Source organism: Rhinatrema bivittatum, chromosome 2 (assembly GCF_901001135.1).
Source record: "Rhinatrema bivittatum chromosome 2, aRhiBiv1.1, whole genome shotgun sequence".
Classification (NCBI taxonomy): Eukaryota; Metazoa; Chordata; class Amphibia; order Gymnophiona; family Rhinatrematidae; genus Rhinatrema; species Rhinatrema bivittatum.
In genome coordinates, this window is record NC_042616.1 from 60,652,634 (window position 1) to 60,673,851 (window position 21,218).

At 45.0% G+C, this 21,218-nt stretch overlaps 1 protein-coding gene across 4 annotated transcripts in view; it reads left to right on the top strand.

The window, feature by feature from the left end:
* LOC115084005 (tubulin delta chain-like) overlaps nucleotides 1-9,438 on the top strand; it is a 193,534-nt gene extending 184,096 nt beyond the window's left edge. For 2 of the 4 annotated variants that reach the window (XM_029588245.1, XM_029588250.1), the window contains one exon: nucleotides 7,224-9,435. In XM_029588245.1, the coding sequence (XP_029444105.1) occupies nucleotides 7,224-7,456 (233 nt within the window). In that variant the 3' untranslated portion in view covers nucleotides 7,457-9,435. Of the gene's footprint in view, nucleotides 1-7,223 lie in introns of all 4 variants that reach the window. The other 2 variants (XM_029588248.1, XM_029588246.1) reach the window with 2 other exon arrangements.
* Nucleotides 9,439-21,218: the final 11,780 nt, after the last annotated feature.

Sequence of the window (21,218 nt, forward strand, 5' to 3'; positions counted from 1 at the left end):
CTTTATTTTCCTGATGCAGGCAATGTGCCGAAACATGATCCATGTTGGACTTCCTCCTGATGACTTTGCAGCTGGTTTCTGAAAATACTGTGCATATTCTTTATGGCTTATTGAGATATCAACTTTGTATTGATTCACCAGTTTGCTTAAAAGGAAGAAAGCAAATGTTGCTTACCTGTAACAGGTGTTCTCACAGGACAGCAGGATGTTAGTCCTCACATATGGGTGACATCACAGGATGGAGTCCAATCACGGAACACTTTTGTCAAAGTTTCCAGAACGTTGACTGGCCCCTACTGACCATGCCTAGCATGGCACTAACCCTGCAGCCAGCAGGGTCCTCCTTCAGTCTTATTTAAAAGCTACAGACAGTGCCGAAAAAGAAAATAATAAAATGTTATAAACCCAACAACGCGGGGCGGCGGGCGGGTTTCGTGAGGACTAACATCCTGCTGTCCTCTGAGAACACCTGTTACATGGAAGCAACATTTGCTTTCTCACAGGACAAGCAGGATGGTAGTCCTCACATATGAGTGAGTACCGAACTGAGGATGTCCGAACATGCACCAAATGTACCCAAGGGCGTGCAACAGGCACAGCAACTGGGGTGGAATTTGGTAGAGGGCATCCAGAACCCCACCGGGCAGGCGGAAGGGTGTTGGTACATCACGTTGTAAACAGGTTACGAAGGACAGACTGGCCGAAGATGGAATCTTGTCTTCTGGCTTTGTACAAGCAATAGTGGGCTGCAAAGGTGTGGAGAGAACTCCAGGTGGCAGCCCTGGAAATGTCAGGAAGCGGCACCGATCGTAGGTGTGCTACTGAAGTTGCCATGGTCCTCATAGAGTGTGCTTTAACATGGTCTTGAAATGGAATGCCCGCTTGCTGATTGCAAAAGGATATGCAGTCCGCCAACCAGGAGGAGAGAGTCTACTTACCCACAAGCTGCCCTAATTTGTTAGGATGGAAAGAGACGAACAATTGAGTGCTTTTCCTGTGGGCAACTGTATGGTCTAGGTAGAGTGCTAGAGCCCATTTACAGTCAAGGGTATGCAGAGCCTGCTCTCCTGGATTGGAATGGGGCCTGGTAAAAAACGTAGGTAGTATGATGGATTGATTTAGATGAAAATCCAAAACTACCTTGGGTAAGAATTTAGGGTGAGTGCGGAGTACTGCCCGGTCTTGCAGAAGTTTAGTGTAAGGCGGATAGGTAACTCTAGGGCCTGTAATTCACTAACTCTGCGAGCTGAAGTGATTGCCAAAAGGAAAATCACTTTCCATGTGAGATAGCGAAGTTCACAAGAGTGAAGAGGCTCGAATGGTGGTTTCATGAGCTGACCCAAAACCAGGTTAAGGTCCCAAGAAGGGGCTGGAGGACGCAGTGGAGGCTTGAGGTGAAGCAAGCCCTTCAAAAAATGTGTTACAAGGGGTTGTACTGAAATAGGAACATCCCCGACACCTTTATGGAAGGCGGCCACCGCACTGACATGCATTCTGATGGAGGAAGTTTTCAGACCTGACTCTGATAAGAGCCAGAGATAGTCCAAAAACTTCACGATTGGACAGGTAAAGGGGTCAAGGGACTGAGAAGAGCACCATGACGTAAACCTGTTCCATTTGTAAGAGTAAGATTTTCTCGTGGAAGGCTTCCGTGAAACAATCAAGACACGGAAAACTGGTTCAGAAAGGTTAAGTGGCTGAAGGATTAACCTTTCAACATCCATGCCGTCAGGGACAGGGCTTGAAGATTGGGATGGTGGAGGCACCCGTCGTTTTGAATAATCAGAAGCGGGTCCTTTCCCAAGGGAATGTGCCTGCGAATGGAGAGATCCTGAAGTATTGGTAACCACACTTGGAGTGGCCAGTGAGGTGCTATCAGGAACATGGTTTCCTTGTCCTGACGTAACTTCAGGAGAGTCTTCGAGAGAAGAGAAAGTGGAGGGAATGCATAGAGCAGACCGGTTGTCCACGAGAGGGAGAATGTGTCTCTGGGCTGAGAGTGTTTGCTGCGAATGAGAGAGCAGAAGTTCTCTACTTTGCAGTTCTGAGGAGACGCAAAGAGGTCTATTTGAGAATATCCCCATTGTTGGAAGATGGAATTCGCTACTGAGGGGTTGAGAGACCACTTGTGCGGTTGAAAGATGCGACTCAGCTTGTCTGCCAACACATTGTCCACTCCCGGTAACCAGGTGGCCCTGAGGTACATCGAATGGGAGAGAGCTTCCGCCCATATCTGCGCAGCTTCCTGACACAGAAGGAAGGAGCCCGTGCCTCCTTGTTTGTTGATGTACCACATGGCCACCTGGTTGTCTGTCTGGATCAGGATAACTTGATTTGAGAGGCGATCCTGAAATGCCCTGAGAGAATGTCTGATTGCTCGAAGCTCCAAGAAATTTATTTGGTGCTTGGCTTCCTTTGGAGACCAAGATCCTTGTGTCTGCAGATTGGCCACATGGGCTCCTCAGCCGAGGTTGGAAGCATCGGTGGTGAGAGTTATTTGAGGGTCTGGAGCCTGAAAAGGCAAGCCTTGGAGGAGATTGTTCTGATTTCTCCACCAGGCAAGAGACTGACGGAGTGAGTCGGTTACGCGGACAATGGTCGACAGGGGCTGAATGCTTTGAGTCCATTGAGACCGTAGAGTCCACTGCATGACTCTCATGGCCAAACGTGCCATTGGTGTGACTTGCACTGAGGACGCCATGTGTCCAAGGAGGATGAGAAAGTGACGTGAGTCGAGGAGTGCTGAGACTGCATGTGGTGTGCAAGAGACACGAGAGTGAGAGTTCGCTGTCGAGGTAGAAAAGCCTTTGCCTGCAAGGTGCCCAAGTCTGCCCCAATGAACGACAAGGTTTGAGATGGGACTAAAGAGGATTTGTCGTAATTGATGAGAAATCCTAATGAAATTAGAGTGTGTAAGGTTAGATTGAGGGACGACAGAACAGCTTGCTGAGTGGGAGCCCTGATTAACCAATCGTCTAGATAGGGGTAGACGTGAATACCCTGAGTTCTTAGGAGGGCTGCAACCACTACGAGGCATTTCGTGAAGACTCGTGGCGCAGACGCTAGGCCAAATGGAAGCACTCGGTACTGGTAGTGCTTGGGGCCTACTAGAAACCTCAGGTATTTGCAATGAGATGGAGTTATCGCAATATGAGTGTATGCGTCCTGGAGGTCCAGAGAGCAGAGCCAGTCTCCTCTTTGTAGAAGAGGAATAAGCGAGCCTAAGGTTACCATCTTGAATTTCTCTCGCTGGAGGTACTTGTTGAGGGCCCGTGGGTCCAGGATTGGACGAACGCCTCCCGATTTTTTAGGGATTAGGAAGAACCGGGAATAGAACCCTAGGCCGTGCTGAGAGAAGGCACAGGTTCTATTGCCTTGGACTGGAGGAGGAGGGAGACCTCTTGATCCAGGAGGATGGAGTGATCGGACGTTCTCCACGTTGGTAGAGGTGGGGAGTCCGGTGGAACGGAGAGAAAGTTCAGATGATAACCTTGAGCAATTATTGCCAGTACCCACTGGTCTGAGGTGATTGAGTGCCACCTGTTGTTGAAATGGCACAATTGACCTCCCACTGGTATGTGAGGAAATGGAAGCTGGCTGCTGCTCTCTAGGTGGAAGTCAAAAACCTGAAGCAGGACCTGGTTGAGGAGCTGCTTGCGGTTTTTGTTTCCATGTCTGATGAGACTGGGCTTTTTGAAAAGGTCTCGCGGAACGGGATCTAGTTTGTGGCGGGTAGGACTTCTTCAGACGGAAGAATGACTTCTTCGAGTCCTTGCAGAAGGGCTGTTTTGAAGAGTAGTCAGAAGTTATCAGAGAGAGTTGTCTTAGGGTCTCATGATGGTCCTTAAGTTCCGCCACCATTCGCTGGATCTGTTCGCCAAACAGATTGTCCCCCACACAGGGCCAGGTCGGATAACCTGTCTTGTACTTCAGGGCAAAGGTCGGAAGACTTGAGCCAGGCCCATCTTCTTGCCGAAATAGCGGCTGCAGATACCCTAGTGGCAGTGTCAAAGATATCATGAGATGATCTGATCTCATGCTTGCCTGCCTCAAAACCCTTGTTTACTAGGGTTTGAAGCTGATCTTGGAATTGGTGAGGCAGGATATCTGTCAGATCTTGTATCTGCTTAAAAATGACTCTATTATATTGGGTCATATAGAGCTGATAGGCGGCAATCCGGGAGATGAGCATTGAGCCTTGGAATACCCGGTGGCTAATGGCATCTAAAAACTTCTGTTCCTTGCCAGGGGGAAAAGAAGTGTGAGGCTTTGATCTCTTTGCTCTTTTTTGTGCAGATTCATCAACTACAGATTGGTGATCCAATTGAGTTTTTTGAAAGCCTGGAGCTGACTGCACCAAATAGGTAGTGTCAGCCTTTCTGTGCACTGGAGCAATGGAGCCAGGATGTTCCCAGTTTTTCTTGAGGAGATCCAGAAGAACCTGGTGGATAGGGATGGAGGTTATTTCCTTGGGAGCATCCAGGAATTGGAGCAACTCCATCATCTGATGTCTGTCATCCTGTTCCGTCTGTAATTGGAAGGGAACCAATTCAGACATTTCCTTCACAAAATTTATAAAGGAAAGGTCCTCTGGGGGAGAACGCTTTCTACTTTCAGTGGGTGAAGTTGGTGAAGGTAAATCATTGGTGTCTGGCGAGGAATCATCAGTCCAGGTATCATAGGGATCAGCACCTGTCCCTCTAGGAACTAGAGGGGGACGGGGTGGTGGGATACCTGAAGGTCCTGGTCTAGGCTCCAAATGAATCGGAAGAATTATCAGAGGCACCGATGAAGGCATCGAAGGCACTTGCGCAGGCATCGAGGGCATCGATGGATGGCTCAGTGGTGCCGACGGACGTGTCTGCACCAATGGTTGGATCGGTGCCGAGGGACATATCGGCATCGATGGCTGAGGCAGGACTCCGGATGGAGCGATGCGGCACGGTGTTTCTCCTCCCGATGACAGAGTAAGTGGAGAGGGCACCGGAGCCATCGGTGACCCGGGGTCCATCGGTGGAAAAGCGGCAATGAGCGCTTCCATCCAACGCTACCGGAATCGGGTCGGTGCTCGGTTCCACAATCGGTACCGGTGTCAGTGCCGGAGGAACCTGGAGTCGTTGCATCGCCTTGTTGATGGCTTCCTGAACCATCCGGTCCAGTTCTTCTCGGAGACCTGGAGCAAGCAGCCCCGGCTCCGGAACAGAAGAAGGAGGCAGAGGCATAGCCGGAGGGACCACCGTTAAAGGCAGAGTTGCGGCTCCCGATCCCCTATTGGGTGAGGGTTGCCTCGGTGACCCGGTCGCCGAAAAGGTTGATGCCTTTTCTGGACGGGGTTTTTTTGACGGCGGCTCGGACGATGGCAAGGTCGATGACTTCGTTCCCTTGATGGTCCAAGACTTTCGATGTCGATGGCGATGTTTGTCTCTGCGATTCCCTCGGTCCTGAGGGAAAGTAGAGGGAGTCGAAGGCCGAGATGTCGTCGATGCCGGATGGTCACCGGCCGGTGGTCGATACTGGAGCGAAGTTGACGGTGCCGGTTCCGACGATGTCGATGCAATGGACAGAGTCAGGGTTTGAGCACGGAAGAGAAGCTCCATCTTCTCCATTTTGGCCTTGCGACCTTTTGGTGTCATTAAGGCACATTTGGTGCAGGTTAGGACATCGTGCTTTCGTCCAAGACATATTACACAGACTTTATGAGGTCTGTGATAGACATGGTGCAATTACACCCCGACCCCATGGCCAAGGAGAAAATTGAGCCGCGGTACGGTCGACGGCCAGTAGGCCGCGAGGGCCAAACTCGACAGTAATCGATGGAAAACGGGTAAAAAACTTACCGGAGTACCGCAGCTTGAAAAAGTTAAAGGAGGGACCTCTGTGGGGCAAATTAACTTTTAGTAATTCCGTGAGGAAAATTCCTGTTAGGAAACTGTGCAGAGCTCTATTTATTTATTTATTTATTTATTTATTGATTGATTGATTGATTGATTCATTCTTTTATACCGCGGTACGTATAGACATACATCACCTCGGTTTACAGTGAAACAATAAATTAGCAACAGGCTTTACATGTAACAGTTTAAAAAACAGTAAAACATTTGACAGCAACAGGCTTTACAGAAACACACTGTACGGAAAAAAGAAGACTGAAGGGGGACCCCTGCTGGCTGCAGGGTTAGTGCCGTGCTGGGCATGCCCAGTAGGGGCCAGTCAAAGTTCTGGAAACTTTGACAGAAGTGTTCCGTGATTGGGCTCCATCCTGTGATGTCCCCCATATGTGAGGACTAACATCCTGCTTGTCCTGTGAGAATTGTCTTTTCACGATCTGATTATTTTTATATGCATACTTAAAAAATTAAAACAAACATAGAAACATAGAAATGACGGCAGAAGAAGACCAAACGGCCCATCCAGTCTGCCCAGCAAGCTTCACACATTTTTTCTCTCATACTTATCTGTTTCTTTTAGCTCTTGGTTCTATTTCCCTTCCTCCCCCATCATTAATGTAGAGAGCAGTGATGGAGCTGCATCCAAGTGAAATATCTAGCTTGATTAGTTAGGGGGTAGTAGGGGTAGTAACCGCCGCAATAAGCAAGCTACACCCATGCTTATTTGTTTTAACCCAGACTATGTTATACAGCCCTTATTGGTTGTTTTTCTTCTCCCCTGCCGTTGAAGCAGAGAGCTATGCTGGATATGCGTGAAGTATCAGTTTTTTCTTCTCCCCTGCCGTTGAAGCAGAGAGCTATGCTGGATATGCATCGAAAGTGGGGAATATTGGGGACTGTGTTTATGAACTTGTGGATGTACATTTAATCACTTCTGTTATGATGTCACTTTTTTAGTATTGCATGTGATGAAGCTTTTTCAGTACTGAGTTGTGTTCCATCAATATTTTGTATATTTTTCTTAATTGTGGTGAATTTCCTTTTCCCTTACACTTGCTTTAGCTTTTGTCAGAAATGAGTATATTGTATTATATAATTCTGTTTGGCTAATTATCAAATTGACACTAGTAGTGATTTTATTATTATTGTAATTCATGTATATTGGTTTTGGAATGTGTGACTGCTTGTGGGTGAGCTGCTCTAGCACTTCACGTTTTGTACTACAATGATGGTCTTTTCTGACAAGTGATAATATAGATTTGACAAGAGGGAAGGAGAAGTTGGGAACTCTCTAAAACAATGTTTCTTAAAAATAATCATTTTTATCCTTTTCAGATTTCAAGAACATTATAGACCCAGGACATCACAGCCACTCTCTAACAGTGTGTGCCAATCACAGCAGTGTAATAGACCTGTTAGAGTGGGTAACAGAGAAAGCTCAAGTCATGTACAAAGCACATGCCTACTTGCACTGGTACTGGAAATACGGCTGTGAGGAAGAGGACTTCCAACAGGCTTTTGACACACTGCAGTCAGTGATGAAGGACTACAGCAGCGTGGAGCATTAAGTCATACCTTCTTCTAAAGCCTTCTGTTTAGAAAGACTGAAATCTGCTTTTGCAGTTGCCACTTCGGAGCACCCTCCTTCACAAATTGTATTGTCTCGACTGTGCCTTGATAATGGTCAACAGGTTCTCCCAAACCTCTCAGCTGCATTTGACACCATTAACCATGAGCTCCTCACCACCAGTTTGTTGGATTTAAGTCTCTCAAGTCCAGCACCCCCCGCTTGGTTCAAATCTTTCCTACACAATCATTCCCAAATCATCTCCCTTGGACAGGCATCACTCACACCCTTCCTATGTGGTGTGCCATAAGATTCCATTCTATACCCAACTCTGTTCAACATTTACTTGTTGTCTCTTGACAAACACTTCAGTAAGTTCCCAATTCCCTATGATGCATACAGTACTTATGACGATGACATTCAGCTACTGTGTTCCCTAAGCTCAGACCCCGATATGCAATCACAAACCTCAACAAGTGCCTTAATATGAACTCAAGCTTAATCCCCAAAAAACTGAGGTACTGTGGATTGGAAAAGAGAGTACATTCACATCCACTCTAGGCTCGTCTGCCCCTTTCAGTCAGCAAGAATAAAACCTTGGCTTCATTTTAGGCTCCAGATTCACTACTGAGGCTCAAATGATATCCATTACTAAATCAGCCTTTTTTTCAACTGTGCCATCTCCACCCTTTCTTCATTGCATCACCTTTTGCAACAGTTATCCAGGCCTGCATAATCTCCTGCGTGGACTACTGCAAGTCCCTCTACATTGATTGACCAAAAAAACTAAATTGTCACCTTTATCTTAATATAAAATATAGCAGCACAGAGTCTGGTTAGTGCCAGAAAACTAAAGCAGATTTCCCCACTCCTAAAAACCCTGCACTGGGCTCCCAACATCCCATCACTCTATTTTCAAAATCCTTATCCTAGCTTTCTAGGCACTCAAGGGCCTTGTGTCGCCCTACCTCAATAACAGACTTATCCTGTACACGCTGCCCTGCCACTGCGTCATTCTCACCTGGTAGTACCAGCCCCCAAGGAAATGGAGCTCTCCAGCTCAAGAACCTTAGCTGGATTGGCTTCCACCCGCAGCAATACTTTACCTTTGGATATCAGGCTTACAGCTGACCTCCTCACCTTCAAAGAAAAGTCTCAAATCCTGGTTAGTTTTAGATGTCTTCAGCGCACCACCTGAATCACTGATCTGCTGACTTCTGCTACTTAACTCTGCTCTGGCTCCATGACATTTATCCTAAAGTCTACCTCAACATTTGCTCCAGTGTATTTTGCACTAGTTCCTAAAATGTCTACTACCTTCTTCCCATCCCCCTACTTATTATGATCCAATAGTGGATTATTGTTTTACCCCTGCCTCACCTATCCCATTGTTAACGATCTGACTTTTGATATATCCTACATTTCTTTTAGATATGCTAGATTTTAATGATCGTTTCAGCTTGTAACACCCTCTGAACTCTTCTACTGGAAGAGTATGAGATAAATAAATGATGATGATGATGAGTGTAATGTGTTGCCATGAATTTAATATGTGGAAAGAAATCAAATTGCATTATTGGATTTGCAGTTTTGATGATTCAAATGCAGTAAGAAGGAAATTTAACAAATAATAGAACAAACTTATCCTATCGCTGGTTATGTGGAGCCACCTGATGATCCGCTATATCATAATTGTGATTCCTGACATTTGTTTTTTATTAGACCTGGCCTGGTTTCAGTGTGAGGTAGTAGGAGAAAACACTTACAAATGTACATCTTAATTTGATCAGGAACCATGAAACTATCTGGCCAAGTAATACTCTGAAAATACACAGCACTTGTAAAATTAGGATGTGGAGGGAATTAAGAAGCTGGGTGAATAAAACTATTTAACAGACTTCATGACAGAGAAGAGCTCGTGCTTATAGAGCACTGGATGCTTCCATGTTTACAACCATCTTTATGCATATGATGCATATTTTACCTTCTGTTATGCACCATGGGAATAAAAAAATAATTATAAATATGGAAGCATCCAACACTCTGTTAACATGTGTTCTTCTCTGTCACAGTCTATTAAATAGCTTTATTCATCCAGCTACATAAGTTCCTACATCTCCTAATTTAAAAGAGCTGCACATTTTCACAGTATTACATGGTCAGACAGTTTCACCTATTTCACCTTTTGTTCTATATTCAGTAAAGTTGTGATGCCTCATTTTGAAGACTAAAATAAAAAAAAATGCTATACACAAAATTCCAAAAAAACATTTATTAATCAGAATATACAAATATAATATATAAAGTTAATATCAAAAGAGCACCCATAAAATATACAAACCACCCTTTTCCCACTGGGACACACCCACAACCATACAAGCTGGGGAAGATTTTCAAAGGGTTGCGGGCATAAGATACGCGTGTAACCCCCAAAAACTTACCCCTGCCTCCCCCCTGCGCGCGCTGAGCCTATCTTGCATAGGCTCGGCGGTGCGCGCAATCCCCGGGACACGCGTAAGTCCCGGGGCTTGAAAAAATGGGCGTTCTGGGGGCGGGGCCAGGGGTGGGGCGCCAGCCCGGGAGCGGGACCGAGGCCTCCAGAACAGCCACCAGGCCGGGGGATGGAGAGCTGGTGTGCGCTAGTTACGCCTGCCTGAAGGCAGGCGTAACTTCTCCAACAAAGATCAGGGGGGGGTTTAGTTAGGGCTGGGGGGTGGGTTAGATAGGGGAAGGTGTGGGGGGACGGAAGGAAAATTCCCTCCAAGGGAGCGGCCTCGGAGGGAACGGAGGAAGGCTGCTTGGCTTGGCGTGCACAAGTTGCACAATTGTGCACCCCTTTGCACGCGCCGACCCTGGATTTTCTAACATGTGTGAGGCTGCGCGCGCATGTTATAAAATCTGGCCCACTATTCACAAGAAAAAGCAGTGGATTTGTGCAACTCTACCTTAATATTGGTTAATGGACTTTTCCTCCAGGAACTTGTCCAAACCTTTTTTAAATGCAGCTATACTAATAGCTTTCACCACATCCTTTAGCAACAAATTCCACAGTTTAATTATGCAATGAGAAAAAAATATTTTCTCTTATTAGTTTTAAATTAATACTCAGTAACTTCATTATGGGGCGGATTTTCAGAGCCCTGCTCGCCTAAATCTGCCTAAATCCGGGCGGATTTAGGCGAGCAGGGCCCTGCGCGCCGGTGCGCCTATGTTCAATAGGAGCACCGGCGCGCGCAGACCCCGGGACTCGCGTAAGTCCCTGGGTTTTCCGAGGGGGGCGTGTCGAGGGGGCGGGCCCGATCCGCGCGGCGTTTTCGGGGCGGGCCGTAGCATTTTGGGGGCGGGCCCAGGGGCGTGGTTACGGCCCGGGGCGGTCCGGGGGTGTGGCCGCACCCTCTGGACCCGCCCCCAGGTCACGTCCCGGTGCGCTAGCGGCCCGCTGGCGCGCGGGGATTTACGTCTCCCTCCGGGAGGCGTAAATCCCCCGACAAAGGTAAGGGGGGGTTTAGACAGGGCCGGGCGGGTGGGTTAGGTAGGGGAAGGGAGGGGAAGGTGAGGGGAGGGCAAAAGAAAGTTCCCTCCGAGGCCGCTCTGATTTCGGAGCGGCCTCGGAGGGAACGGAGGTAGGCTGCGCAGCTTGGCGCGCGCCGGCTATACGGAATCGATAGCCTTGCGCGCGCCGATCCCGGATTTTAGCGGATACGCGCGGCTACACACGTATCTACTAAAATCCAGCGTACTTTTGTTTGCGCCTGATGCGCCAACAAAAGTACGCCAAATCGCGCTATTTGAAAATCTACCCCTATGTGTCTCCTGATCTTTGTACTTTTTGAAAGAGTAAACAACTGATTAATAACGTTTACTCGTTTCATTCCACTCATTATTTTATAGACCTCTACCATATCTCCCTTCAGCTGTCTCTTCACTAAGTTGAAGAGTCCTAATCTCATTGTTCTTCATAGAGAGTAAATGCAATGAGTTGCAAAATTCACCAACACATATTCAAATAAGAACTTAAGAATTGCCTTACTGGGTCAGACCAAGGGTCCATCAAGCCCGGCACCTGTTTCCAACAGTGGCCAATCCAAGTCACAAATCACAAGTACCTGGTAAGGACCCAAACATTAAATAAATAAGCTACTATTTTCACTAACTACTGTAACCACATCCTCTGGCAATTAATTACAGAGCTTAACTATGAGTGAAAAGAAATTTCTTCGATTTGTTTTAAATGAGCTACTTGCTAACTTCATGGAGTGCCCCTTGGGCTTCTATTATCTGAGAGTAAATAACCGAATTACATTAACTTGTTCAAGTCCTTTCATGAATTTGTAGACCACTATCATATCCCCCCTCAGTCGTCTCTTCTCCAAACAGAACAGTTGTAACTTCCTTAGCCTTACCTCATAGGGCAGCCGTTCCATGCCCCTTATCATTTTGGTCGCCTTGCTCTGCAGTTTCTCCAGTGCAACTTTATCTTTATTGAGATGCGGTGACCAGAATTGCGCTGCTGAGTGACTCTCGGCTTTCCCCTTTGATTTAGTTTAATAGCTGCTCTATCTCCTTTTTAATGGTTAGCGGCAGCAGCCTGGTTCCACTCTGGTAAAGGTGGAGTCCATCCCTTCGGAAAAGAGTCCCCCTTCTCCGAAAGGTTCCCCAGTTCCTTACAAAACTGAATCCCTCTTCCTTGCACCATTGACTCATCCACGCATTGAGACTCCAGAGCTCTGCCTGCCTCTGGGAACCTGAGCATGGAACAGAGAACGCTACCCTGGAGGTAGTGAGATGAGGAACATTTTTTGCCTGGTGGAGAGAACATTCATGATAATTGGAAACAGGGAGGTCCATATTCAAAATCCATTTAGATGGATAACATAATAGTTAACTGTCTAAATGGCTTACCTGGCTATATTTAGCCCTTATCTGGATAAATTCTAGCCAAGTAACTAGTTACCCGGTTAAAATTTAGCTGGATAAGAAGGGTGGGGGGTTCTCTGGACGGACAAGAGGCGTTCCAAGGAGGAGCGGAGTTAGTCGCATAATTAAAGTGGCTAACTCTGGTTGGGCCCTTAGGGCTTTCCTAAAGTTAGCTAATTAGACATAACCAGCTGACTTTAAGATAGCCAGATAGATATATATATTTATTTATTTTAACTTTTTTTCTATACTGTCGTTCAGATGGGTACCGTCACAACGGTTTACAATAAGGCACCTAAAAATGATGCTAAAATATATTAAATGACACAGGTGCCATTAAGGTTCGGTTTGCTGAATATATCCTGCTAGTTAGCCCCTACGTCCCCTACCAGAGTTAGCTACATTTGTTTATCTAGCTAACTACCTGAGCAGCACAGTGGCTGATAATGGACCACATGACCTCTTGATCCGTCTGATGAAATCTGAAGAAATGCAGCATGTTTAATAGATGAACTTTGTGTTGTATTTTCAACTGTTTGTGCTGTGGGAGACACATTATTGAAATTTGAAATACCGTTGTTGAATTCCTTTAGTGGTTGGGAAGGAATGTATTTGGAATTAATGACAGACATTATTTAATTTTAAATTGTGGTTCAGAAACATACGCAGATCAGTCCAGACAAGTGGGTTTTGCCTCCATACCAGCAGATGGAGTCAGAGAAACAAAACTTTGAGGCACTGCTACATAGCAGAGACTGCCACCTGCAGTCCCCTCAGTATTTCTCTGTCTCCAGCTGATGGTAGAGGTGCAACCCTGCAGTCTGAGATTAAGAAAGAGAAAGAGAGAAACTGAAGTGGGAGAATTTTGGAGGAAGCTCCCTGAGGTGTTGGCTCCTTGGTGGACCATCCCTCAGGTTGAGCCGGGCATCCGGGGGTTGGGAACTCCTGCCTTGTGCTCACCTGCATTGTGCCGGGGGCCCTGAAAGCCAAGAGTCTGGTTCCCTCAGGGCTTCCAAGGTACTCTATCTGCAAGGCCCCGGAATCAGAGAAGTACCCCTGTGTGTGTTTTTTGCCTTTGTAGCTGTGATTTTAAAGTTAAAAAAAAAAAGAAAGAAAGCAGAAAGGCAAACAGCTGGTTGCTGGGGGTGTGGAGGGTATGGCCATGAGGCAGTGAGGGCTGCAGGCCTCTGCAGACAGAAGGTAACAATTGTGCCAGTCCATGCGTGTCCCAGGGGGAGCGGCATTAGCGACCAGGCCTGTAGTGGAGGCGGCACGGCAGCGGTTGGTGCGGCCGCATTGTTTTCCCGCACGTCTCTGGGGGCAGTGCTGAGGCCAGAGAGCAGCGGTCTTTTCTGTGGCGGTGCCCGGGTGATTTTTCCGTGCCACAGGAAATGGTGCAGTATAGTTAAGAAAAAAAAAAAAAAGGCGCGCACCAGAGCAGTGATTGAGGCCGGCAGGAGCACGTGCTATGGCGCCCAAACTGTGCAGAGAAGTGTGCTGCGTGTGTGAGCTGGAGTCTACATGCTTGAATTCTCACTCCCCTCTGTCCTGGTTGCGCTTCTGGAGAGGAGGCTTCCTCAGTGGGGGCACAACGGGGGAAGCGGATTTCCTGCCCTTCGGGGTGGAGTCGGTGCCAGCAGGCGAGGGGTCCAGCGGGCCTTGCAAGTGGCTGGATCCACGGAGGGCCATTGGCAGGAGTCGTTTTTAACTAGGGAACCCAGAGATTCCCCTCCCCCATTTTCTCCTGTGGTTCAGGAGGGCTCTGATGAGGGAGGACTCCGACGACAGCCTGGAGCAGGGGACGGGTGGCCCTGAGGGAGTTTCACTGAAATTTATCCTCTAGATGCATAAAGTCAAAGGGGGATGAAGGGGAAGCGGGCAAGAGTTGGGCCGCCCCTTCTGCGCCAAAGAAGCCTCAGAGGGCTGCAGGTGGGTCCGGGGTCCTACTGCATCGTCAGAGGTGGACCCCAGGGATGGGGGAGGAGGGGGGGGACGGACTCCATGGATGATCCGCAGGATGTCCCATTGGACCACCAGGGGGTGGTTCCAGATGCTGATGTGACTGTGGCATCAGGTGTGGACTCGGATGTAGCTAAGGACGACCCTGATGTGGATGAAATATTGGAGAGGGATGATCCTCGAGTTGTCCGTTTATTTAAGAAAGTGGAACTATGCCCTCTTATTTCCCAGGTCTTGGAGGAAGGTGTCACCCTAAATGTACAATGTATATTTCTTCCCTGAAGAAGCTTTATTCAGTGAATTATGTTGGGAGGGATGGAATGCCTTTTTTAATATATATATATATATATATATATAGTGTGTTGGTGGGAATTGTGAATGGTTTGTTTGAATGGCTGTGGTGTGTCTCAATAGGGAAAGGGTGGTTTATATAATTTATGGGTGTTCTTTTGATACTAAATTTATATATTATATTTGTATACTCTGATTAATAAACATTTTGGAGAATTTTGTTTCTATCATTTTTATTATTTATTTATTTGATATAAAATATTTTTTAAGCCTTTTTTTGCATCTTTTTGAAGACTGACATTTAGGCAGCAGATAAATGTGGATTACATTAAGGTCTTATCAAAAACATATCTGCATCCCTTACTGTAGACTATCTGAAGTTTTTCAAGGGAAGGTACAGGAAGAAGGAAGTGTGAGAGGTCTTAGAGTTCAGTTGTGTATTTGAGGAGACACGTCTGCAGAGGAAGGAGCAGCATATCTCTGGTCCAGAACATTTTCCTATTCTAGCATTATTAGGGTTTTGATTTACTGCATCCAATTATAGGATTACCAGATAGCTCCATGTCGTCAGAGGGAGGCGAAGCCAGGCCCAATTATATACATTGCATTGTAGTGCCAATTTCTCTACGAAACACAGGTTTAAAAATCCAGATGCAATGGAGGTAAAATTGGGACTGGCTCAGTCTGCTCCCGATCACCTGGAGTCATCTGCTGATCCAAGCCAGCTGGCAAAGATAAACTTAATTCCCAGTGCCCAAAATTTCTATTTTCTTTCTTATTAAAATCCACTGTATATTACTTTATTTATTTATTTATTTTTCTATACCGACATTCGATTTGCCATATCACATCGGTTTACATATAACGAGTGGTCTAAGGCAAGCCTTATGAAGACCTGATACAGTATAACAGCTTAATTAACTAGCTAGGTACAAATAACCAAGGTTTTTATTTACCTTGGTTATTATCTTTTATCTCATTGTTAATCTTTCTCTCGCCTTCTCTACATTCCAAGTTTACATTTTATCCCTGTTTTATTGTAACTGCTACTTTATTCTTCTATCACATGTTAATGTTCTAAGTTTTTTAAAGTATTTATCCTTTTATCACACCCTGTTATTTGTAAACCGGCATGATGCGACTCCCATCGCGAATGCCGGTATATAAGAAATTCAAATAAATAAAATAAATAAATAATAGTTATATATGGTAGTATTAGCTGTGTTTAGCTGCCTCCTGCACAAATGATGCGTACAGTTCAGTAATTTTCGTGTTCACATAGTACTGTGTCTGCATATTTGCTAAGAAATCTCCACTGCTTGTATGTGGTTCTCTGAACCTGAACTCTAGCCCCTAGGAATTATAGTGCAATAGGTGGCAAACCAAAATCTATTAATCTCCTCACTTGGAATGTACTTAAATTAACCTATAAATCCTTAACATTCCCAATTTTTAATCTATAGGTAAAAATAGATGGCAATGGGATTGTAAAACTTTTGTTACTTTTCTCAAAATCATTTTTCTTTTGGAGGTTTTTAGATGGGCCTCAAAGCAAGGTTGCTTGCCTGTAAGCGATGTTTTCCATGGACAGCAAAACAAACAGCCACACAAGATGGGGTGCCGTCATCCGACAGTGCTGAGTTGGGTCGTTTTCTCTCAGAGCCCAGAAAGTTCAGCTTTGCTTTCAGAGCATGCACAGGCCTTCCCACACTAGCATCCCCACACTCTAATCTTTTCAGTCTTTTTCCAAGCTATGCAAACTTCCTGGGACTGTTTGGTTTGCTGTCCACAGACAACAAGCAAGCAACCTCCCTTTCTCTGCAGACAAGCACTACAAACTGCCGCACAAGACAGAACTTCCTAGCTGAAGGTTGCTCTGAAGTAGTTTTGCTTTTGACTGGTTTCTTTGCAACCTGTCTTGTATTTTGCAGAAAGTTTGGTTCGCTTATTTAAAAATGTTTTCTAGTACTGCTTGGCCAAATATACTATCTTTATGTGAGTCCTTATCTAGACAGTAATGTTGTATAAAAGTATGTATAGATGACCATATGGCAGCTTTGCAGATATCATGGATTTTTGCTGAATTTTGATGTATCATGGATGATGCCATTGCTCGGATCTGATGTGCTTTCACTTTGTGGGGCATTTCCAAACATATGGTTGTATAAGAATGAGAGATACACTGCATTAACCATCTAGGTAATGTTTGTGTTTTGACAGCGGAGCCTTTTTTTCACCTGTGTCATAAGAAATGAAAAGCTAAGTTTACTTCTTGAGTATTTGAGCTCTGTCCAAGTAGAATAAAAGGGCCATTCTCAGTCTAGGGTATGCAATGCCTGCTCCATAGTTGTGGTATGTGGCTTAGGAAAGAAAGTTGATAGTATTATTTCTTGATTCAGGTGGAATTGTGATACTACTTGTTTTTGCATATCTGTATATAGGGTGTATAAGTTACTAAGGTCTAAAACTTGCATACTCTTCTTGCTGATGTGACTGTTATTAGAAATAAAATTTTCCATGCCAGGAATTTCATCTCCAATGTAGCCATTGGTTCATATGGCGGCTTCATAAGCTGCATCAAGACAATATTTAAGTACCATTAAGATTCTGGTTCCTTTAGTGGACGTTTAATGTTGAACAGACCTTTTATGAACCTAGCTACTAGTAGTTGTTGCAAAATTGGTTTTCCATCAACAGTGTTATGATAAGCTGCTGTTGCTCAAATTTACTCTCAAAGAATTTGTTTTTAGTCCAGAGTCCATGAGGTGCATTTGAGAATTGGAGTATTTTAGAAGGTGCTCATGCGGAAGGTTGTTCTCCTTGATGTGTGCATCAGTTAGCGAATCTCCTCCATTTGAAAATACAAGATTTCCTGGCAGAAGGTTTTCTAGATTTGAGCAGAATTTAATTTATTCTTTGTGGCATATGAAATTGTTTGATTATATTGCTTTAATATTAATGGTATTAATGCTAGAGACGAAATTGGGATGCATGATTGTTCCGTCATATTGAGCTACCATATTCGGAATTGTTGGAAACCATATAGAGTATCTACTGCTAGCCTGATTAACTACAGAAACTAACTTTGTCACGAGCAACTGTCCTTTGTCCTGTCTGAACTTTAAAATGGTTTTTGCTAGTAGTGAAATTGGTAGAAAAGCTATTATGTTATTCTTCCCTGGAAGCTAGATCACTCTGATCAGTATTTTCTGTTTGATTGCTTCGTTCCATATTTACCTACCATCTATAAAAACTATAATAGCAGAAGCATCACATAAATAGATGGAGTGCACATCGCATCAAGGGAAATGGTCACAAGAAGAGTCCATGCTTCACAACAGTCTTCTAAAAATGAGGGCTATGTTTAGTGCTCTAAAGACATTTGAGCCATGGTTGAACAATAGAACAATACAAACACAAATTGAAAATCAAATGGCTATGTCCTACCAGCTCTGCAGAGAGTGTTTATTTTAGTGGTGGTAAGCTTTGAAATTTAGAAAATATCCTTTGTTTATTATTTTTCAAACCCATTTGTCTGTTATTTGACTCTAATAATGCTTAAAAAATTGTCTTCGGGGTGCACGGCGGATCCAAGATGGCTGCCGGATATTCTAGCGTGGTTTGAGCGTTCCTGACTAGCTCTCAGTTTTGGATTTCTTGCAGAAAGATTACCTTTGTTGATGGGGAGGAAGTGCAAGCCGAGGTCCCCGTACCCCGCGGTAGCTTCGGTGAGCACTCTGACCGGTCCAATGGACGCTCATGTCACGCGCAGTGACAGAGGAGCGGGAGACCAGTCGCTGCAGAGAGGAGGAGGGGAATTTGAGCTTCCCTCTCTACCAGGCTCAGTTTCACCATTGAGTCCCGCTGAGAGAACCCCACCACTTAATCCGGCTGCCAGCAAAACATCGTTTTCTCCGGGGGAAGAAACCCGAGACCAAAGTGTGAAGGATTTCAGCCCAAAGGGGTCCGGAGCAGCGTTGTTGGCAACTTCTAGCCCATTTGAAAAACTGGGGCAAGGCAGTGGTGAGAAAGAAGCATTAAAAGGAGAAGTTTTGGGAGCTGTTGGGGGAATCCACGCTATAGAAATACCATCAATGGTAAGACCGCAAGTTTTCTCATTTGAGACGATTTGGGAGGCTATTAATGAGATGAGACTGTCTATATTGCAGCAACTAACTCCAGCAATGGAGCAAGTTAGACGGCATGATGAGAAAATAGAAGTGCTTTCAAATATGAATTTAGAGTTGGAACAGCAAGTTGCTACTATAAGGACTGAGATAAAAACGTTTCAACAATCACAAGCAATGTTGCTGAAAGATAAGAATAACACTGCTTTGAAGATAGAAAATCTCGAGAACACTGTTAAAAGCAGAAACAAGATTCATAAATTTTCCTCAATTACCGTTAAGATCCCCGAGAGAGGTCTTTAAAAAGTATCTGACTGATATACTCAAGGTTTCAGAGGAAATGATACCATCGATTATAAAGATATTCTATCTACCTAAGGGCCTGCGATACTTTAGAAGATGAGTGGCGGGGGGGCGAAATGGGGGGAGGGCCTGCGCTAGCCGGCAGCGATCGCACCATCGCGGTGCGATCACTGCCAGTTTCGCACCCAATAGCGCCACCATAGGAGGTGTAGCTATTGGGAGCGAAAGCTGCTGCAAAAAGGCACTTACCTTTTTGCTGCCCGCGGCGTCGGCGCAGAGTCGGCCCCTGTGACGCTCCGACTCCTCCTCTTCCGGGGCCGACTCCGCCCTGACTCCACCCCCATCCTGGTATCGCACGCGATAAGGGATTTTTCGTGTGTGAAAGGTCCCTTATCGCGTGCGAGCGGAGTGGAAAATGAGGCCCTAAGTCCAGAAGAGAGGCCTCTAATCAAGAAGGTGAATTAGAGACTTTGAGACCAGTGAGAGACCAGCCTCTTAATATAACTGCAATTTTGGAAACATCTGATACGGATTTTGCAGTACCTGCAACATTGATCGTGACTTTGGCATTAGAGACGGACAGGGAATGGTTGTTGAAATTAAGTATAAGGCATAGAAATGAAAGATTTTTGGGAAGTCTCATAAGAGCTTTCCCGGATGTCTCTCATGAGACCCAGAGGAAGAGAAAAGCTTTCCTCCTGCTGAGACCACAGGTCTTATTAATTGGGGCGAGATATTTCCTTAAATTCCCATGCAAATGCGTGGTCAAATGCCTTCAGAATACTTACGTCTTTTTTGATCCACCCCAGTTAACCCAATTCTTAGTGGGGAAAGTCCCCATAACTACTGAAACATCCTGTTTAGATGCTCCAATAAGTCTCTCATAAATAAATAATATGTCGCTGTTATATTCGGTATATTTCTTTAATAAGTTATAAAAATTCTTTTACTTTAAGGTATGGAGATCCACCCCCTTCTTTGAGGACTTTAAAAATGAAGAGATATTGAAATTGTTATTGATTTCTTAGATTAATATTTTGCATTATGGTATTGAATATGTGTAATCCCTTTTTTCCCCATCAAGATTTGTTCTTGTAATTATTGTAAACTGTATAATAAAAAAAAAAATTGTCTTCCCCCTTCTTCTAGCTCCTGCAATGGGTTTTGTTGGAAGGATGGAGTGTATCTTGGTGGAGACCTTTGGCTCTGTCTCTGCTGAGATCTGTTGCAATCTTGTCTTGACTGAGGTTGCTGACCTTGTGACTGTGGCTGGTGGTATTGCTGTATGATGTTTGGACATCGTCTTTAAGAATAGTAAAATTATATCTTCTCCTTTAGGAATAGTAATATGACCTCTTGTAAGGGTCTTGCTTGAACCTTCTCTGTGTTGTGGATTCTTGGTGAGAAGAATTGAGAGACTGTAGAGCTGCATTTTGAATCTTTATTGCGTCTACTGTTTCACCTTATCTCCAAATAAATTGTCTCCTGCACAAGGGGTATCTTCCAGTGTTTTGTGGACATTGTTTCTGAGGCCTGATGCCCTTAGCCGTGCTGGTCTTCTTGTTGCTTTGGTTGTTGCTAATACCTTTATAGCTGTATCAGAGTCATAAATTGACTGTGTCACATGTTTCGCATAAACCGTTGTATCTGCCATGATTTTGTTGAAAAGATTATTGTTCTTCCTCTGGCAACTTTTATGATAAATATATTTATTAGACTTGTAAAACTACAAAAACAAAACATGGCAGTGAAGATTCTGAACACAGCATATCTAAGAAACAAATTTTACATTAACAGTACAATGCAAACCTAAACAAAGGCCCATTACCTCCCTTCCCTCCTTCTGATATCCTACAGAAGTAGACCTACAGTTAAGCAAGAGAGAACACAATTCCATATAAAGTTTTATATTTATATCTATGGCTCAAATATTGGTCAAGGATTCCATTTTTAGAATGCTTGTGGAGTCTTTCAAGGTTATTATAAAAATACTGAATTATTCTGATTGTCATGGATGTGAGCCCTTGGGGTGTGGCATGGTTGACGCAGCCTAGAAGGCAAACTTGCCAGGCCCACACCGACAGCTGGTGGACTTGCTGTTATTGAGACTGCAGCTGGAGCTTCACCTACACTAGCCCTGTTCCCCACAGGTTGAGCCCTTGGGTT